Source organism: Hippocampus comes, unplaced genomic scaffold, assembly GCF_001891065.2.
Source record: "Hippocampus comes isolate QL1 unplaced genomic scaffold, H_comes_QL1_v1.1 scaffold275, whole genome shotgun sequence".
In the NCBI taxonomy this organism is placed as follows: Eukaryota; Metazoa; Chordata; class Actinopteri; order Syngnathiformes; family Syngnathidae; genus Hippocampus; species Hippocampus comes.
Genome location: NW_017804971.1, coordinates 605,014 through 627,513, shown reverse-complemented (window position 1 = coordinate 627,513; position 22,500 = coordinate 605,014). Strand labels below are relative to the sequence as shown.

Below are 22,500 nucleotides of genomic sequence, written 5' to 3'. Positions count from 1 at the left end.
AGTGGCAAACGGAAAATTGGTGAGAGTACAAAACGACAGAAAGGCAGTGAGACAAAGTCAAAGTACAATTTAAAAAAAATGAACAAAAGGTAACAAGAAGAAGATTACAAATTGTTCCTTTACCAGTTAGTGTAAAATTCCCGGGTGCCTCGGTGTGTGTAAAAATGGTGCCAACACCGGTCTGGTTCAGGTGATACTGCTGCACTCTCCCATTGGGACGTGCAGGTCGGACCCAGCTCATGTGAAGAGAGGAGGGGCTCAAAGCTCTTATCGCTGGAGACTGGACCCCCTCTGGGACTCCTTGAACCGTTACAGCCACCATCTGTAACAGTTTCAAAAGTATTACTTGTTATGCCGACGAGATTTATATAATTTTTCTTTTCATACAGAAAAAGGAAAAATGACAAAAAGTTCAGAGAAGTATCGATTAAAAATGCATATCACAGAGTAACTATGAATGGAATTTACAAGTAAATAAACATTACTGTGCAATTCAAACTTTGTCATCAGTCATAACAATAGGCTGGACACATACAAAAAAAAAAAAAAAGATGATTATTTTTAGGCCTACATGGGAACGCTCCTGTTTATCAGTATCTGTAGTCGCCTGGCGGATAAAAGTGAGAGCATAGAATCACCGGGCAATCTGCTGCTAATGGCAACGGGGATATCCTGCCCTAATAGACTGTCACGGACACTTCCCCCACCTGTCCTGCACCGTGCTATGCAATTAGAACACGGCTACTACAGCTAGAGAGACGCTCGTGCATTGCCACACTAAACGCAAATGTACATTTATGTGTACGGAAAGAAAGACAAATAACAAATTCAAAATTTTCATCCATTTTCGTTTATTTAGTTTTTTTTTCGTATTCTGTGCCATTCTAACAAATTGGAGCCATTCGCATCCCTAAGCGAGAAAATGTAAAAATGCACAATAAAAACACCAGAAAACGTTTTTTTTTCTTTTTTTCATTCAGCTAACTGTCCTTCACAATAATTCGATTGCACATTTAATACATACAAATTAAAATATGAATAATCAATCTTGAAGACTGGAAAAATATGCAATTGTCGCCCCTTTTTGCTTCCTAAAACTTGCCCATGCAATACAAATATTTAAATCCACTAGATATGTTATAATTTCACATATTTGTGTTAATTTATATCTCAATGACACTTAAAAGTGTATTTGTGAGGATGAAACAACAAAGCAAAACAATGTTGTTGAAAGTTACAATTTAGTTGGCTCCCTTGGAACTGACTCAGTCCTGTCCCCCTAACGCAAGGGGTCACCAACCTTTTTCATACTGGGAGCTACTCAGTCCAATCACTGCTCATCTAATTTTTGGAACAGGCCTGCGCGCTACTCGTATGGTCCTTGAGAGTTAACTGCTGCCCGTGGGCACCACGCCGGTGACCCATGCCCTAACAGACTACACCCTGTGAACATTTTGAAAAGCTCCACAAGCCACATGGTTCAGAAAAAACAAACTGACTTGGAAAACCAATTCAGACAAGGTCATAAAACAAAGAGAATCAAAACAAGATTTCATTCATTAATTAAAAAAAAATGTATTGCAAACAGGGCGGCCCGGTAGTCCAGTGGTTAGCACGTTGACTTCACAGTGCAGAGGTTAAAGTTGGTGCTTTTCATTGAATATGAATGTATTGCAAACCAACTCTTGTAACAACACAGTTGTTAACCATAGTACACCCTTCAGATTGTGATAAAGTTGGTGCTTTTCATTGAATATACTGTCATTTTGAGGAAGAGCTGCTGAGTGTATTACACAATAGCCAGATAAGATCAGACCGTCAATTCAAGACGATTCTCATCCCCCAAAACTTGCTTGTGATGTCACAGCAGCGGATATTGAGCAACTCGGGAACATGTCATCAGGCAAAACAAGGGGGCAGGGGGGTTGATTGTCATCAAAGGAGTCCAAAGAGTGCAAGGAGGAGCAGGCTTGGGAGTAGAGAAGAAGCAAAAGTAAGGACAACAGCTGGGAGAGGCTGACGTTCCTATCACAGGAATGACAGCGGACAAATAGCAGAGGCAACGGGACACGAGCATTTCAAGACAAAAGGAGGACCAATCGCTCTTCCAACCCCTCGGAATGACCGACCGTATTAGATCAGCACCTTCTGTTGTCGCGGCAGGTGTGCACTTGAGCGGGTGTCTGCGTGTGCTGGTAGGCACCCCGGCGGTGTGTGTGGATGCCAGGTAATTGCACTGGTGGATTAGGTTAGCCCACCTTGTCTCATAATTGGGAATGTTTGGCCAATTTTCGCTGGTGTACAAACTAATCCAAGTCACTTCCTTCCCACTCTCTACTGGGACCGAGTGTGCTGGGCTGTGTGCTCTGTGTGTGTATGTGTGTGTGTGTGTGTGTGTGTGTGTGTGTGTGTGTGTGTGTGTGTGTGTGTGTTTGTACTACAGAGATGGAGTTTGTTGTTTAACTGTGCTTGCTTACTGGGGTTGAATAGACGGCGGATACACGATTATTTTGCACTGGAATCACTGAAATTGCCGGGTTATAAATTTCAGAGACATCAGATCAGCAAGCATCAAACGATGAATGAACTCTGCGGCAGTGGTTTACTTTTTTTCGTAAGGCCCCTTTCAAAGGAAGGAGAAGCCTTGACGTGATAAGAAGCATATACTGTGCACATCAAGCTATGTGTATTAAGAATACCGGTACTGTTTTTTGTTTTAATTACATCCATGATTTGAATCTTGGAAAAGACACCATTATTTCCCCATGATAAAATTTGTTGGGAATTGAGAAAAGAAAATCCAAATAGATTTGGTTGAGTGGTTACACTTGGTATTCCAAAAAATAATTTTGAGGTAATCCTTTTCATTAACTGTGTTTTATAATTTTTATTAGATATTATGCACAGCAGTTTGTTGTGGCTGCAGTTTTTTAAGTGCTTTATAAATAAAGTTAAAGTTGAGTGATACTAACTGTGACACTATGTTGAGCAAGCAACAATCCCTCATGCTGTAAGCGGTGATGAAACGGTTGAACCTCCAAAAAGTTCCAGTCGGCCATCATCATCCTCCACGCTGCCCTACCGGTGGCGCCTTGGCCTCTTTGCATAACTTTTTGCCAAATAACAATACACGTTCAATCAGCTATAAAAGCAAGACAGACACTTTTCAACGGGAGCTTTCATCTGTGCTAAGCCGGCGAAATTAATTGTTGTGTTGATATCAGCTCAGCTACAGCTTGGGAGATAGCAGAGGGGAGTTACTGTGTGAAGCTATTATGGATGCTATCACAAACATCAGGTGGACTCAGCAAATCCACAACCTCACATAACTGAGAGAGAGCACGGACGGCATTGCGTTTTAACAAGGAAACAGCAAAAGATCCATAAAGTGTGAAAATATCGCATTATAAAAAAAAGCAAAGCTGTAAACATAGTGTACAGACAACCTTATATTATTATTATTTTATTATTATTTATAATAATAAATAAATAAATATAAATAAATTATTATAATATTATTATATTATTTAAGGTTATATATTAACCTTAAATAGTTCGGTAAAAAACAGGTTAAAATGAGGAGAATGCATTGAATTAAATAAGCAAGAATTGGAAAGCAGAGCTCCAACAAGGCCTCATTAGTGGCCATCTGCAACATCAAACCAGCAGTTGAAAGTTTGGGAGGAGGACATTCTCACTGCAGCATAAGCTCTGTTTATCGAATGGGAACCAACAACAGAAAAATGAAAATTAAATAAATAAATGAATAGAAACGTGTAATGTTTGAGTGAAATTTGTGCCATGTTCATTTTTGAACAATATCTGGTTAAAAATACAAAGTCATCTTCATCACAACTGCAAAATGGAATTATCAAGTATCGGTACTTGTTATCGGGGAGTACTCAAATCTCAAATCTTAAATGGGCTACTTGTACTCATACTCTGCCTGGAACAAAAAAGTTGATTTCGTTGCATTCCAAAGGCAAAACAGGCTTGTTCAGGAGCACTGAAAAATATGGTGTTGAATTTACTCAATTTCATTTTGTGAAGTGGTTGCGTGAAATAAAATGATCTGACTTCAGATATATTTTATAAGGAGACCACTACTATAGTTCCAAATTTCTTAGCATCCAGATGCTTTTAGTCTGTTGCAACCACTTGATGAAATAAAACGGAGTCAATTCAATGCATCATTTTTTTCCAGTGAAGGTTCTCTCTTGGACCGATATTTGGAAGCCCAACGGAAGATGTTACGTCACTTCACGGGGACTCTAAAAATATAAATCCTTACCTTTGTACTATCAGTGCAACCAGCTCTGTTGCAAGCCCTTAGCTGGTAACTAAATTCCTGGAAAGGTCTGATTCCACCCACATCTGTGAAGCTCTTCTCATCACCGCGGTAACGCTCTTGTCCATCACGCAGTATCACATAGTGTGTTATGACTCCTAGCGCAAAGGAAAACAATAGCAGAGAAAAGATAAATATTTCATCGATTTAACCGCTTTAGTGGTGAATAGACTGATCAATCCATACCATTTGGTCTAGCAGGTGCTTGCCAATGCCACTGGATAACGTCATTCCGTTCGTCCAGGCGTCTCCATCGAGGTGGGGGCACTCCCCATGGTTTGTCTTCACTGGTGGTCACTGTGATAACATCGCTGGAGCCTCGGCCAAAGTTGTTCCAGCCCCTCACTCTGTACTCGTATGTGGTGAAGGGCTCCAAGTCTGAATCTGCAATGAATGCAATGTGACATAAAGGTGAGGGGAAAGCGATGCAACATTTCTTCAGGTCATGGCAGAGGATACGAACTCATTTGCAGAGAGCACTATAGGTGTTTATTTGAAGCAAGGCATCTCAGTGAAACAAGGACTTTTGAATTACGATGTGCAAGACCTGGATTGTACTCGGCAAGGAATATAAATACACTTTGTCACCATAAAATCATCAAAACATGCATAACAACAGAATACAAGAACTGTGAACATGTCTGACATTACAAGCCAACATTTGCAGTTTGCAGTGGTGTCCAGATGAACTGGGGATCACCGAGAGCAGTTTCCAATAGTTTGCCCCTCTCGTGCAGCGAAATAAGGTCACCAAAGTATCAGTATGGGTTAGTGGAGCATGACACGTAACCACACCAATACCATATTTTCAAACGGGTCAAAATACTCAAAAGCTATTGCGCACTGAAGTATAACAGAGGGAGCATGTCAATGCGCCGCTCCTAAATATTATGTGCTTACAGTAACAGCAGTTCAATTTGTGTAAACCACTAAGGGAGCATTGCCAATGGCAGCAGACATTACACGAACGTATAACAAATAAATGCAGTGGTCGCTGCCCGGCAAGCTGTAAATGCGAGGCGGTGACTAGGGCCTTGTTACAGCCCTTCTGCTTGGCTATGTGTACAGAAGTATATATAATGCCCGATGGACTGGCCCACACTCACACAAATACGTAGCATGCCTTTTTAGGAGAGCTAAGGGACTGTTGCTGTAAATGAAAGCATGTTTTAACCACCAGTCTGGGACTAATGTCTTTACTACTATGAAAACCCAGCCTCTAAAAAGACACACGTGGTGAAAATGCACTTGCCGATGAAACAAAGGGTGCGCTACCGAAAATAGACACACGCCTCAAAACTGTCCATGTATTTGATTAAAAAGTGACTGCGGTCAGCGTCGCAATGTGTTTGGAAGGGAAGCGTGATAACCGGTGTGTGCGTGCATGTGTGCATGGGCAGCATCTGGCGGATGGCGGGTGGTGACAGCTTTATGTACCTCTGCCCAGATGGTGTCACAGCATCGCCTCGGATCTTATCTTAACCACCTCATACACAAACACAGAAAGCAATGGAAATACAGAGAAGCGCGGTGGGCATACAATTCAGATTTTTCGGGAAAACGGGTCTCAAAAACCTGACGAGGGCTCACTTGGATCCTACCCTGAACTGGTTACCAGTCAATAGCAGGGATCATATAGAGACAGGCAATCACTCACATTGACACTATCACAGAGTCGGAACAGAGTGAATCACTACACTATCAGTGATTAAATATAACCATTAAGATCAAGATGAGCATTCATGTTATTATGCTATGCATTTTCCATTATTTACAATTGAATTCAGAGCTCAACCGGCATTCCGTACTGGATTGATTTCAACTTGAGGGTCCACTGTAACACATGGAGCAGGAAAATAAGTAAATACTCTATACAAATACAATTGCACACAAATCGCTTGATAACGTGAATAAAAAGAGAAGCAGAGCACACCAGCAGTCCCTGGCAGAAAGTTCGAAAGAAGTGCCCTGCTGAGAAAGCACAAACATAACAATAACAACTGCTACTGTTATATACTGTAATTATTCTAGACAACGACAAAAAAAAAAAGTTACCTGTATAGGTGTATTTTCTGGCATCTCCGCTGTACACGACCTCCTCATGGGATGGACACAAGATCCCCACATGACCCAGAAAGTCAGCGTGCAGATAACTGATGTTTGTATGTGTGTGGGATCCTGTGATGAGTGTCTCAGATGTGGCGTAGATCGTAGGCGAGGATGTAGCGGAGGGGGCGTCAGGGTGTGCAGACATGACCCACGTGCAGGCGATCTTCGATGGGTCAATGTCACAGGAGCCACAGTAGGCTGTGGAGGATGCAGCCACTGGACAAACGGCACCCTGCAAACAGCCACTCTGAAGAAGAGGGGGAAGACACAGCTCAGTATAGTGAGAAACATTTCTTATACTCATCAATACGGGACATTTTTACAAAAATTCAAACTTTGTGGGAGCAGCTTAGAGACTATTGTCCTAAGCAAGGTCAATGAAGAAACGAGTTAGAATTATTGGCTGGCCAGGTCCAACATGACGTTGGACCTAACAAACTTTCTTCAGAACTAATGGGCAAATAAGAAAATGTAACGCTGTTATAACCTGGGAGGGAAATATTTTAACCAATATTCACGCCCAAAAGGTGTCACAGCAAAATGTCCCAATACTTTTGAGCAGGAAAAGTGTGATGTGAGATATGTGATGCAACGACCTTAATGACATCATTACAGCTAATGGGTTGCTACCCTTTGACGTCTTGTGCACTCACCACGGTGCGCATTTATCTGTGTGTGTGTGTGTGTGTGTGTGTGTGTGTGTGTGTGTGTGTGTGTGTGTGTGTGTGTGTGTGTGTGTGTGTGTGTGTGTGTGTGCTGACACCACTTGACCTGAAATGATGAATGGAAGACAGAGGAGGCCCCAACTCAAAGGGTTCATCTCATCAAACCGGATGTGGCTGTTGCTCCGCTCAATTGTCATTTGGAATATTTCACAAAGTTAACAAATTGATTAATTGAATATTAATTTAGCTTATAGCTGATTAAGAAATTTTATTGAGATGCCTAAGCCCTACTCAGAAACAATGTAAAGGTCTCTCCTCGGGGCTCGGAGCAGCATTGAGATATTGTTGGTTATGCTATATTGTTTGTGGGATCAAAAAAATTAAGAGGTCACAAACAATACATGGTTAAAAAAACACTCCCTCCCAAATGACTTTGATCAAAAGATTACACTCAATGCTCTCATGTGGAATCAAAAAATATCAGCAGGATAAAACTTTTGAATCAAAAAACGGGCCGATACAAACCTCCATCAAAAGGCCTGGTGTAGGCCGGCTGGCACACACGTGCCGTTGAGAATCAAAACCAATTCCATTGCAGCACTCTTGTTCTTCAAGTACAACCTTTGACCCACAGCACTTCAGTTTGACTGTATTATTGCCCGATGGATGTATTGTTGGGATTCCATCGCTGCCCATGCAGCAAAGAGATGTTGATGAGTTGATATACTCTTGAGCACAGCAGGAAAATCCTGAGGAAGAAAAGAAGCGAGTTAAAAGTCATTCAATGCCAGCCATTTTCAGACCCTCCTTTCCCCTCCCACGTGTAAAAAACAAAAATACAAAAAAGTCGGGATGTCCCGATCCAATCACGTGATTGGAAACTGCGGCTGATCATGTGATTTTCAGTTGATCTGGTATTAGGTGATCTGGTATCAGGTGATCCATTTTATTATTTTCTGAACATTTAAAGGTCACAAAACCAAATAAGCGTGATATGATCATCCCTATATATATTTTTAAAGAGTGCCTGGGAATGAATGAGTATGAGTACAAATCATCCTATTTAATATGTTGAATAAATACAACCTAAAAGTCAAAGGTAGATGCTCATTTCCATTTTCGTCTTTTTATTCGGACTTTTGAGGGAGTGAGTATAAGTGTGATGTTTCGACGGGGACTATTGGCCGTGACAAGGACTGCGATTGTTAACCTGCAAATCTATGATAGTGACCACGGAAGCTTCAGTGAAATTTTTGTTTGTTAACCTTTGAATTTTGTACAGTGCCAGAGTTGTTGTTTGTTTTGACTTTTTTTTTTTTCAAGAGGTACTTTTTTCCCTTGAGTTTTGGAATTTTTATTTTATTTTTTAATATACTGTAGTACACACCTCATTGCATTGGAACATGCTGCTTAAACCTTACATGCACCCTGTAACCTGATAACATAATAAGCTTTCTACTGTAGTAACCTCTGTCCCTGAAAGGGTTAAAGCATATCCATCACGTCACATGTTCTGCATGTTATAATGAGAAAAAAAATCCGGGTTTCATTTAGTGTTCTTCAACATTCAAAGTTGCTGAGAGAAACCAAGTAAAATACTAAGAAAAAGTAAATACATATATAAATTAATAAAAACAGTGTCTTATGAACCTGAGTTGAAAATGAATCTTAAAGTGCAGTACACATTGTTCTTATTTTATGATACAAAACAACTTTTGTATTCTGTTCAGTGAGAGTCAAACAGCTGAATGTTTGATTATCTTTACATCCTAATATCTGGCATAAATTTTAGAAGCAAAGTAGAGTACCGCCAATTTTCTCACATCTGAAGGTATGCTTCTTGACACACAACTAAATTGTTTCGCTGCTAGCTGTGGTGCACAATAAAAATGTCTCAAGACTGTTCTGAAGTGACAAAAGTAGCACAGCAGAAGTACAGGTATGTGACATTGGCGTACGTGCGGAAAAGGTGAGGTCGGAGATGTGAGGGTGAAACAAAAGTCAGAGGGAGCCGAAGATGGTAAAGCGTCTCTCCTGTGGCCCTGGTAATTACCCAGGTTGAGGCAATCAGGTTAGTGAGACATCAACACAGCTTAACTGAAGGGATTGTCATGCTGCGGCCTCCCAGTGGATTAGGGCCATAATATTGTCCTGCTATAAAAGCTGAGTCAGCAAATCACCTGCTGTGAGGATGCACTGGAAATTGAAATGAGCAACGCGGAAAACGACTTCAATATTCTTCCTGAGCAAAAAGGACAGATTGCATTTTAACCAGAGTCAAATAGTAAAAGCCTCTCATTCTAAATCAGTGCGGGTAAAACTATAAGAACCTTTAGACCCTGGTCTTTGGCGATTATTCAGCTTCTGGTTAAAATAATGCAACTTTCATGAGGTATTTAGTAAGTGTATCCAAACAGTTGATGACATGCTGATCCGGAGTGCCGTCCGCCTCCAGCTGTGGAGCTCATTTTATTTGACAGCAGACATTAAACACCAAGTCATTGCTTTGTGTCACGGCCTTGTCCTCTAATGGGACTGCAGCTAGTTGCGGTGTGATAAATAACTTATTGTCTAACACCTCCATCAGTGTTAACTCCTCATGCAAATCAAATGCTGTGGAGCTGCTCTATTAACTGACACAATCAGGCAGAGAATCTCATCTCTGGTCTGTCGCCGCGTTGCCGTGCATTGTAACCTCGGCACCGCGTGACAGCACAATATGCACGCGTGGACGTCTTTGTGATTGTGTGACATAAAGGCAGTGTGACGGCCGGTAACTCACTTAGCGGCGGCAGCTGTTGCAGAGCAGAGGCTCGCTGGCCAATTCCCTCAGCGCCTTACTTCAGCTTCAATGACGAGGAAATAAACAGCTCAACACTTTTCCAGATAGCTTTTCTACACTCATCGCTTGTCCTCTCGCCATCGTCACCTTTACGCCAGTTTTCTTCTCGGCGCTGGCACCCGTTCACCGTCTGCATATAGCTATGGCTCTATTGAGAGTTATCAACTTGGGGGCGCATTATCCCTAAGACTAACTCAAAAATTTATGGTCGCAAAGAACCCCCATTGTATTTCACTGGGCATCCTTCAGTTGATACTGTCTGGACCATAAAAGTCGTTCAACAAAACAACCAGGTTTCAATAAGGTCACTTTAAATGGAACTTTTAACTGTCTTTTGAAGGACATTCAGTCCGAGGGAAACGTGTCATCACTTTTTCAAAACTGAAAAAAATATGAGTTAGTATTACCATACGGAATTCTTGAGACTTCCCATTTTAACGCTAAAAATGAGTTTCTATTGAACTTCATATTCATTGTATTGAATAGATGTACGGTTAAAAAGGTGTATTGGTAAAATACGGTAAATCCCAAGCTTGGGTCTGTGAAGGCAGCATTGAAGGCTCGGCTTTTACTTCAATTTTTTTTTTTTTTTTTTTTTTGGCAAATCATGTATTGTATCTTCTCTGCCCTGAAAATGTATTTAAAATGCTACTCTCCAAACTTTTCTGTGATGCTCTTTCAACTATATTCTCCAATGTTATCAACATGGTCCTCTATGTACATTAAAAAAAAAAAAACGTCGCAAAGTTCCTTTAGCATTTGTGCATCCACTGTTTACGATTGTGCTTCTAAACTTTTGTTTTATATTATCACACACTAAACAGAAATGCAATCTCTGTCTTTTGAAAGCATTATCTGTGCTCACGTTTGAAAACATGCACTATTTTTCCTCGTCCTCATTGTGTGTTTGAGTGAATGTGTGTGTGTGTGTGTGTGTGTGTGTACGTGTTGACAACGATTTATCGCACACACACACACACCTCTTGTTTTCTCTGTAGCATCATGGAACGCTTGGGCCCTAATCTTCAGATTTATGTTGGATTTGCATACATTCATTAACAGCGTAGGGAGCGCTGCATCAACACAAGGTGCTTAGACAACGTGAATTATTATTAGGGTTTCAGTCATTCCACTTAATGATAAGTCAATATTTAGCCCTGCCAATGAACTACTGATAAAAATGTGTGTTGTGGATTAGGGTTATCCGGGCTCTCTAGGAGACTAAAACCCTTCTACAACTTTAAACAAATCAAACACTTTTAAATACCTGAATATATTACCGTGGCTTTGGTGGAGTGAGGAGAAAAATACAGACAAAAAATGTTGAGTTCCTACTAAATTTAAAGGACATGTCAAACAGCTACGCTTTTATTTCCTGTTGACAGTCAACTTTTTAACATGTTTAGTGCACAAAACAGGCACCATAATTTTTTTTTCCATTTGAGCGACAGTCTATTTGTCCTCTTGTCTTAATGAAATCCTTTTTTTTTATGTCGAAATCAGCAGGGATTTTCCAACATCTTAATGCATCCACTACTGTAATATTTTTTCCCCCCACTATCGTGTATTAGGCTTTCCGTGGTAATTCCGTCGGTAAGTCCTGCCGCACATTGAGCAACGCAACCAGATGCCGGTTGTCCGACGAAAGTCTCAAAATATATTTTCTAATTCAATCAGAAATGTTCTGAAATACAACAAATGACAAAATATACAGATTCAAGTGAGTACTACAATATAGAGTAAAGACGGGCTGACTGTCCTCAACTGTACGCAGCGGACAACCTCTGGATTTATTCTCACCAGTCATTAAACCCTATGTAATAGAAAATTCATCATCATAAGTACATTAACAGAGAGAGAAACGTCTCCCTGTGTTCAAAGAGCACTTTATCATTTAAAAAAAAAAAAAAATCAACCAGACGCTGCAGTTTGGAATCCACTGCTGTTGAACCGCTTGCTAACCATCATTGGTGAGGGAATTTTGGCCATGATTTATAATAACAAGCATACACACACACACACACACACACACACACACACACACACACACACACACACACACACACACACACACACAGATATGAACACACAAACATACAGATACACTCACTCAAATTTATTTATTTATTTATTTTGGCAGATACACTAAAAGAATGTTTATCTCTGGCTACAAAAGTATCATGGAACTATGTAAACATATTGAGAAGATGCAGAAACGATACAAAACATATGCATGCAAAAAAAAAAAAAAAACAAAACAAACATGCCATGCAACTCTTGCATACACAAAGCCAAATCCGCAAGCACGCACATGCATCCACTCTCCCAACTCTACTCGGCTCAGACTGAGCAAGCTTAACTACTCGGATAAATTCCCCCCAGCAAATGGTCACTGTGCCCTTGAAAAACATATTTGATTATTACTTTTTCTCCCCCTCCTCTTTTTTTTTCTTTTAGCATCATCACAGCCATTTTCATCACGCGCTCTGATGATGGCACGGCAAGGCGCGTTAAGATAACACCCCGCCACCGCCAGGCTTTTAACACTTAAACGGTGAAAAGGGATATTCAGATTTGTCCTTGAACGTTTGGATGGGGCCTGCTGGGCTGGGACAGAGGGAGGGAGTCAGCGAAGGAGCTAAAGGAACGCTCCGATTTTTTAAAGAGAAGAAGATGTGAACTTGGGGAGGCTATTTACAGTGGCATGCGCACACCGAGAAATGGGCAAGGTGGGGGGCTGAAGGGTCAGTGGAGGGGTGCACTGTATAAAGTGGAAGTGTGAAGGGGAAATGATTAGTGGAACTCACACTGCGACGGAGACTCGAGCAGGGGGGGAGGCAGGGAGCAATGGGAGGCTATAGAAACCACACACGTACTTTTAAACACCATTTAATCTCACCTTAATCCTACAAGAACATCTAGCATGCAAATTTGGAGAGGAAATGGGGGCCAGTTGAAGAATTTCAAAGTTGGTCTTGAACTTCAACCTCACAGGCCGACGTGCAGGAAAAACTGGTACAATATTTTCAACAACTTGTTTGGTGAAGTGTGATGGCGATAATTCAAGGGATTTTGTTCTCTCCCCCGTAGGGCTGGGCGATTTGGATATAAATTAATAAATAATCGGAATCATTTTGATCGATATTGAAATCCTGATCAATAAACACGATAATGCATTGAGTTCAAAACTTAGTAGTTATTCAACTAGAAAAATTCAACTTTAAATTTCTCCAAAAAAAAAAAAAAAATCACTTTCTGACAAGCAAGACGTGTATAGACTACAAACCTTTGACCTCATACAATACACCTTATTACAAGCCATAGCTAAGTGGTTCGGATGTCTGTCTCTCAGTTCTAAGGTTTGGACTTCAAATATCTCATTGCTTATGTGGGTTTTCTCAGGGCACTCTGGCTTCCCCCTACATTCCAAAACTGTGCATGTTAAATTCATTGAAGACCATAATTGTCGTGGACGTGAATGGCCGTTTGTCTATATATGCACCCTGCGATTGACTGACGACCAGTCCAGGGTTCACTCTGCCTCTCGCCCCAAATGAGCTGGAATATGCTTACCCTGATGAAAATAAGCGCTAGAGAAAATCGCTGAATGGATAGATGGATAATATTCAATGTTCCAAGATCAACAGGTTTCTTGCTTGCTTTCACAAAAAGCAACAATGCATGTATGGTTAATAATTGCCACAGTAAAGTGCTGACAAGACGAGACAGAAAAGAATCCTCATCAGATGTAGTGCAGGCAAAGGGGTGGCGTGGTAACATTTCTGACCCTGGTTCTATTTCAAGAGATTTTCTTTCATTTGGCCCAAGTCATCCCCCTCCAAAAAAACAAACAAAAAAAACCCCAGACAATGTGCAGTCAAGTCGGCTTCCCAATCAGGCACGTTTTCCCAGTGATTGTGTTGCTTTGACATTATATATAATGATTGTTATTGTGCGCCTGCGTGAGCATCTCTGTGCGTGCACATGTGCATGCAGGCCAGCGTATCTGTTGCCAGACGGCTGTCTCCTGGCATTGGTGTTCCCCCGCAGCGCGTCTGTATGGTTGTTGACAGTGTGGACGGTAATGTGTGATAGATCGCACTTCAGGGACCCCGTAATCACATCAGCCTAACCTAGTCTATCAGCTGGGCACAATGGGATACCCTTCACTCCTCCTTTAATCTGCTCCATCTAGTTCTTCTCTTGCGCACACTTTCTTCTTTTGGAACCGCGGTTTGAATTCAGCTGCATGGATTTATGAGCATGATTTTATTCAAATACTTTTTTTTTTCTCCAAATTGTTTTTTTTTTTTTTTCCCGTTGGTTGATCCGTACATTTCAATGAATGGATATTAACATGTCTGCCACTAATCGGTTTGCCATTAAAACCTCAAATCCGTCAACATGGCGCGAGAGCGCATCGTGAGTGACCTGTGCCAAGGTTAAGCAGGCTATCCCATAATAGGTGAGCATGTTGTGTTTGGGAGGGTCTCGAAGCAGACGTGTGGGGTCGAGGTTGCCTCGCTGGCCCCAGGGCTCCCCCCACACCGCGGCGCACCCGGCAAATGGCCCTTAGCCTCGCTAGCGCCGCTAGCTCTGCGATCCATCATACCATATGCTCTCAATGGGGAAGCTAACGCTAATGACTGATGAGTGGCGGAGAAAAGAGAAGGAGGGGGAAGAGCAGGCGGAGAAGAGGAGGAAGAAAAAGTGGCTCGATGTGTGTGGAGGAACACAAGGCCAGAGGATGGAGCGGCGAGGGTGGAAAAAGTTAGACACAAACGCAAAGGTGATATTTGAAATAAAAAATTTGAAAGGAAGTCTAAATGGCAATGCCATAGCCGTGAATGGCTTAGAAAAAAGTGATAACATGCATCCCTAGAAATTTGTCTGTTGGCTTTTGTGTACGTTTATAAGGATCTGAAATGTTCCAGGCTAATAAAGAATGGTAGGCCCGTATACAAATGGGGCCTTTGCTCATGTGTGATGAATAGAGTCCATGTGTCTGTCTCTGGCACACAACACTACGTGAACCCCGCAGAGCTTACCCTGTGTGTGTGTGTGTGTGTGTGTGTGTGTATGCGTGTGTGTGTGTATGCATGTGTGTGTGTGTCTCATAAGTGTATGTGTGTGTGAAATTGTGTGTGTCACGAAGAGGAGCGAGAATGTGTGTGTTATTTGTCCTGCTGTGTGCTTGGCAATGCCCTCAACTGAGCCATCCAGAGTGTGTTTCATCATCATCTGCCATGACAGAGATGTCTAATGACACACACTTTCACCTATATGCACATACACACACATATAAAAATAAGCGCACACACACACACGCACAGTCCCATCTGTGCCATGCTAGCCGGGTGCTTTGGGACACTGCAGGAGGAAAGAAAGGGAAATGACCTCGCGTTCCTGCACCATGTGTCTACCTCTTCCCCTGATGCTTCATTCTTCTCTGTCTGTTTCTCTCGTCAAAACTCTTCTTTTTTTGTTCCTTTAAGGCTTAAAAACAATAGCAGACAGTAATTCTTATATGGGAGACCACTGACTTGAACACCTCTATAAAAACACAGCATTTGCATATGCCTCAGTTTTGACATTCAGATGAATGCAGCAAAGTTATATATTACAAGTTTGGCGGAGTCTGTTTTTATAGCATATATTTTGGCATCACTTTCTTTTAGCCTATTACATCTGTTTGCTGCTGTTTGCTTGCTGTGCTTTGTCAAACGATGTGCTCTCTATTCTCTCACCTGGAATATACGCATGCACTTGTCCTTCTTCAGCACCACCACAGCAGACCAGTGCATCATCTACAACGTGGCCTCCACAACACTGGACTCCGTAACCATCATGTAGGCTCCCACCGCAGCACAGCTGTCCGCCTTTGGTGGCGTAGGGAGCGCCCCCACAGCAGCTGTCCCCAGGCCCCCTTGAGAAGCGGCCCTGCGAGTGGTCAGGGCAGCAGTATTCATCTACATAGACAAGGTCGGATGAAGGGAACTGCTGTAAAGTGAAACCAAAGTAGAAAAGAAGACATCCTATTGAATATACCAGCTTTAAGGTATACGTAGTATCCTCCACAACAGTGGTGGCGAGCGAGAGGTGGCAACAGTTTGCCGTTGCAACAGACTGGGCTGGTGGAATTTGGAAAGCTCAGGTAGTTTTCCACACAGCAGTAATGATGTGGCTTTTTCCTGTACAAGATTCCAGCGCAGCAAACCTGGTTCAAAAAATCATGATGAAATCAAGTCAACAACGGTGTTCGCTCATGACAAAGGAGGGCCCCTGATGACAAAGCTGATGTACGAATATGAACGTCGGGCCTAGCATTTTTAAGTGGAAGAAATCATGGAGGCTTTTTTTCGTTGCTCGTTACAATAACCTCTAAAAGTTGAAAGGAAAGGGGTTGAAAATTGTGACCTCACACATCCTTGACTCTGAATACTAAAATATGAATACTTGATTGGAAAGTCATAAATTTACAAACAAAAGTATCTGGGAGTCATAATATTTAAAGCATTGGGGTTTTTTTTCTTGTGTAATTTTAATTTTTCCTGCTTTTACAACACTCCTTGATAGAATATTAATCTTGCATTGAGGTTTGAGGGATCTTGACAACAGACCAAATCCAGTGTAGTCATTTGGTTTACTGTGTACATTATCACAGTTTAATTCATGAATTGATTCATAATGTTTGTGCATTCAGTGAACGCGCAACAAATGACAACCAAATGCAGGTATGAACAACAACGTTCGACTTACAATGCCATTTACCGCCCTAAAAAATTGGCGACCGCCTGTAATCTCACTTTTAAGAACAAAAAGAAAAGCACAAAAGCTTTCAAGAAGAACAGGACAAAATACATCTGGCCCTAATCACCTGTTGGTCAGGTTGGAAGCAGGAAGTCCCACACACAGAATGAGTAGCTGGACACTGTAAGAAAGAGCAGCCGAAAATGATGCTGCCCCCATCTTCTGACGCTTTCCTCTCATCGGGCGTGACTCCCTCGGACCTCAAGCCGCATGCCCCAAAGGTCCGTCTTAAGACATCATAACCGAGCATGATGCCGCTTGGTCGGCTTGGAGGTGCCCAGTCCAACTTGACAACCCTGAGAGGTGCCAAAAAAAATGATGACGACAAAGGTGAGGTGTGGCTGTACTCAGTCAAACACTCTGACGTGTCAAAATATATACGGCATCACCTCGGACTGAGTACTTGAGCATGCGGTGTGGTCATGCCGGCGGGTAAGTCCTCCACTGTGGTTGTCTGAGTAACATTACTCCGCACACATGCATAAATGGTGCACACCTCCACCTGAAATAGAACAGACACTCATTAGGAAACACCCAACGCTGCACTTTCTGTATGTCGGTGTGTGTACCTGAATGTTGTAAACAGTAAAAGGCAGCAGATTCCCCAGCAGGAAGGACCCGGAGCTGTTGTCCAAACTGACACGGAGGCGGTCATCAATGTAAACTCGGTAAGCAGTAATGACTCCGTTAGGTTGTAGAGGAGGTGACCAGAGTGCACGAACGGCGCTGCTGTTAACTGGAACCACTTCTGGGGCAGACATCCCATCTGGCTCTAAGGATTGGTGAACCCGAAAACTTCATTGAGCTCAGGCAAAGTAAGGGTTTGAGACTTGATCATCAGCACAAGCGTTTCAAGAGAAACAAGGACGGGATAACACAACTTCCCACATATTCAAGCCGCACTGATTTGATGACAGCGCATATAAACCGTTTCACAAAATCCACAGTGCTAAAAATTTTAAATGCTTTGAAACAGCTCTAATCTTGGGATCACAAGACCAGACTTGTAAAAGTGTCAAAAACTGGGAGTTCGAATGAAAAGTCTGGAGAATGCAGTTCTTTCTGTCTGTACTGGCTACCTCTGAACTGTTTGGGTTCATTTTTCTAAATAAAAGTGTAAATGGAACAAACTAATGGCTGGGCACTGCCCTTTTGTTTTATGACAAAAAAGGTGCTGGTTTTTTGTTCAATTATATTTGGTCACGTGAGTGTATGACGTCTTATGGACAAAAGGAAAAAAAACTAAACTAGAATTCCTTTTAGTTAAACGAGTCATGCTCTGCATTTAGCACCAATGGTCTTGATGCACTTTTTAATCTACTGCTCAGATGAGCGAGGAAAAGAAAGGCATCTGTGTGCGATTACACTTCAAAAGACAGAGGGGTAATACACAGAAAGCCACGGTCAGAGCGAACGGAAAGGAAAGAAAGACAAGATCACTTTTGAGTTGCACAACGGGGGAATTTTCAATAACGAATAAAAAAAAGAATACATGTATCACAAATGAAAGTACATAACGCCCTCTGACGATGACGCCGAGTGCTATTTTTGTAAAGCTCCAACAATGAATAATGAAGTCTAAGTTTTATTTCAACAGAAGGGAGAAAAACAAACATTCGGAACGATCTAACCTGATCAAATGTTTCAGAACTACAATGCACGAATTTCTAATATTTCAGTTAGGTATTACTGTATATCTATATGAGTGTCAAAATTTCAAAATACCGCAGTCAGACTCAACGCAGTTCTGAAGCTCACACTAAATCCTCAATATTAAAGATATAGTGGACCTAATCTAGGTCAACGTGTCTTAGTATTCATGTTGTTCTTTGTTCTTCTTTTCAAAAATACACAGAATGACCCTGACAGAAAGCTAAAGCGATGCATGCTGGGTAGCCCCGTTTGTCGTCTGGCTCCGCGTGTACTTTGTGTGTGTTCCGTCTGTGCGCCGCTGACAAGCTTTTTACAACACTTTAAATCTGCCTCACATGCGCACACCGTATTGATTTCATGCCTGGCTACATGTATTTAACATCTCCCATGAAGCACCGAGACACAGTGAAATGCACATTAACACAGACACTTAGCAAAAGTGTATTGAATTTACGCACTCGGTGCAATAGCACCACTCACTTCGACACTTGTAAACAATATCACTTTAGTGCACCCGCACGCACGCACGCACGCACGCACGCACGCACGCACGCACGCACGCACACACACACACACACACACACACACACACAGGTGAATTAATAATCAAGTCTTGGAGGCCTTGTTTAGTATCAATCGGCATAGATAAATTCACATACCTCCATCTTCTGTGGTGACGTTAACTATCGACTTAGTTGTATTATGTGCACCATTAGACACGTGTAATGACACGGTGTAGGTGGTCCTGGGCCAAAGGTCAGTCACAACTGTGGAGAGGATTTCTGGGGGAAAGACAAAGATTTGCCTCGAGCTGGCAGAGACGATGGAAAGAAAGTATGACTCCACTTCACCCTGCAGGTTGTGCAACGCTGCGGAAGGACGGAGAGATCGGTTAAAACGATACGTCAAAGATTTTTCTGATTCGTAATTACCATGTGTTGTGCACAGACTGGACATTTCATTAGGTACACCTGCACAATCCAACGAGATCCAGTACAAGAGCTGAATTTTAAACTACAAATCCCCACTAGAATAATCAGCATTCTTGGACCCTCTTGTATTACCCTGAACAGGTTGTACATAAAGAAGTAAGCATGTCAAACAATGTTTCAGTCAGTGGCACTCTCACAGGGTGGGGTCCAGTTGGCTTGAAGCGCTGTGTGATTGACAGCAGATGCAAATAGAGATGGACTTTGGAGAGGAATCCCAGCCATGGTGACCGCAGTGACAATTTCTCCTGAAGCGAAGCCAAAATCATTGCGAACCACTAACTGATATTGGTAGCGGGTGAATCTGGTGAGAGATGATAGCAGTATGTTTACAACTAGGGATGTACCGATAACGATATCAATACTGATGCTGATACTGTACATCTACATGCATACTCAGATAAACAAAAGCTGCGGTGATACTGTAACTATTTTTTGAGGCATTTTATGAAACTTCCAGGGAGGTAGAGTAGGAGCTGTGCCAGCTGCGCAGAAATAATTTAATAATTTAAACGTGGATGACACTTTGTTAGCCGGCTAAAAATGATGATCTTCTGGAAAACGGTATACTATGGATCAATACAATCATTAACAAAAAAAAAAAAGGTCATTGTAGTTTCTCCGAGCTATCAATGAAAAGCAACCGGCATGATTAGAAGTGCCGACGAGTTCACAGAGTATGTCACTTGTTACAAAAAGAGTAAGGTAACTGCAAAGAGTACACCCGGAGTGAGCAAAGTGGGAGTTCAAAACATAAAAACAGAAAACATCATCTTGCACCAAGTGCCAAAGTCAGATTAGGGTGACGCTGCGTGAAAAACAATTTAATTCTTTGGAATATTTGCTTCATGTATCTTTGAGCGGTATTAAAAAGATCGGAATCAGCCGCAACTCGCCGATCGGCTCTGCACACACGGCTGGCCGCGTTTGCTCTAGAGCTCATTTCAGTAATCTCACCTGCTTAGGCCTTTATCTTGGTAGAACAATTTGGTGCCGGAGTAAACACGGAACCAGCGATGGAGATCTTCGGAAGGGTTATGGGATGGGGTGGTTACTATGGGGACCACATTGGCGGCCAGAGGCTGCTGGCTTTTACGTCGCAACAACTCGTATCTGAAAAACGTATACGTAGGGTTAGATGCTGAGGAATGCATAAAACACATGCACAGTTTTGGTTTTAGCACATACACGCACACAAAAAATACAACAAAAAAAACCCAACAACTAATACACAATTTCCAGCTAAGTCCTTATCACAAATTTCCTCCTTTTCTGCCTGCTTTTCATTTCGCTGTTCGTTTACGTTGACTGCAACTCATCATTCCCTCCTTCTGTGTTGTGTTTTTCTGCAGGGTTTGTGTTTTCCTCTCCCCACAGTGATGCTAATTTCTGCTGTAATCAGAAAAGAAGGGCTTAATGCCACCTTTTAACCAGCCCACTTAGACAAACACACGGAGCTGAGCTATGCAGAACACAGACGTGGGCTCATGCATTTTAATTGCCTGCAAAGAACAACCGACTTGTAAATTGGGACTTGTTGCCACAGAAGCACATGCAGGTCAAAACAGAAAAGTGCTGCAAATAGAGTATATTTATATGGTAAAAGTTTATATTTGTAGCCAGTTTGGTGCCCATTCAAGGTCTAATTGAGTATATAAAGAGCAGGCAGATTTGGGGGGGAAAAAAAACAAAACAAAAAAAAAACCCTTTTTTGTTACTCACGTTCAATACACTATTATATACTCCTCAAAAAAATCGCTTCAATGTTAACAAAACATTGTATGCATATGAGTCTAACCTGATGTTGGGTCCATTAGGCCTGTGCGGAGGTTGCCAAGAGACCGCAAGGAAGGACTCACTGATGGCCACCACTGAAAGCGGTGCCAGGCCTTGGGGGCTGGTCGGTAATGTGGTCGCCGGAGAAGGTAGACTTTCTGTGCATCCACCAACATATCCACCCCCCTTGGAACACACCAGTACACTAACGCTGTAGTTTGTGTAAGGAATTAGGTCCGTTATTGTGACGGCAAGCTCGGATGTATTGCCGCCATTGTGGAAGATGCGGGGCTCTGGAAGACGAATCTCGTAACCTTGGATCTCGCCATTGGGACTCAGAGGTGGAGACCATGTGACCTGCAAGAGAGCAGTATAAGTGTTAAGATTATCATTTTTTAAAAACAATCTTAAATAAAAAGACAAAACAGAATTCTCTTGAAATGACTAACCTTTACTGGTTGACATGAGCCTTTCAAATAAGCTAAAATCTCTGAAGTCAGTCAGGCAAAATACGCCTCGAAGTCCTGTTGCATACCTCGCGATGCTAAGAATGTGAGTGAGTGAATGATCATATTTTTTATTTGTGACAGCGTATGTATGTTTTTGATAGGCTGTTACTTATGAGGTGCTGTGACGCCAATTTTTAATCGCAACAAAATAAGTAGCTGAATGTCAACCACTGGTGAAAAATATTTTGCCAAACCCTGCATGTGATGTGACTGTTCAGTCAGGTTGGGCCACGTTCTTCGCTATGTGGCGGGCATAAGGGCACATAAAAATCCACAGTTCAAACCACCACCACCTCGATGAAGTAACTCAAGTGGTGCCTTTCGTGTACACATGTGTGTGTTTTGTAACTCTACCACTTAAGGATGATGAAACCTAATCCTAACTCGAGAACTGGAAATTGATCTGCAAGGTAGCAGTAGTCATGTTTGTTACACATCATCAAAGCAGTTGGGGTTTTCTTTTGTTTTTACCCCAATTTGTCTGAGAGTTTATGACTATAAAATATTACTTAAAACATTGCCTGAACTGTTTTTATTGTGAGAGTTTCCCACTGGATCAAATGTATTCACTTTACATGATTTCCTTTGGGAAACATTGTTATGAACGAATCAGAATCCCGACGGCGTCCTCAGCGGTACCACTGTATTCTCAGCCTGCTGAGGACAGCGGAAAGCTTTTAGATGGATGAACTACTGGACGTCACGGCAGTGTGTGTGTGTGTGTGTGTGTGTGTGTGTGTGTGTGTGTGTGTGTGTGTGTGTGTGTGTGTGTGTGTGGGGACAAACTATCCACAACACT

The 22,500-nt window shown here is 42.0% G+C and overlaps 1 protein-coding gene across 1 annotated transcript in view; it reads right to left on the bottom strand.

The window, feature by feature from the left end:
- Positions 1–22,500, bottom strand: part of ush2a (Usher syndrome 2A (autosomal recessive, mild)) — a 152,944-nt gene that overhangs the window by 37,923 nt on the left and 92,521 nt on the right. Inside the window, 14 exon segments of the mRNA XM_019891922.1 lie at positions 124–322; positions 4,292–4,446; positions 4,535–4,732; positions 6,404–6,704; positions 7,648–7,871; positions 15,712–15,933; positions 16,013–16,181; positions 16,842–17,070; positions 17,164–17,276; positions 17,344–17,546; positions 19,087–19,296; positions 19,557–19,720; positions 20,374–20,529; positions 21,215–21,549. Of these exon segments, the coding sequence (XP_019747481.1) occupies positions 124–322; positions 4,292–4,446; positions 4,535–4,732; positions 6,404–6,704; positions 7,648–7,871; positions 15,712–15,933; positions 16,013–16,181; positions 16,842–17,070; positions 17,164–17,276; positions 17,344–17,546; positions 19,087–19,296; positions 19,557–19,720; positions 20,374–20,529; positions 21,215–21,549 (2,878 nt within the window).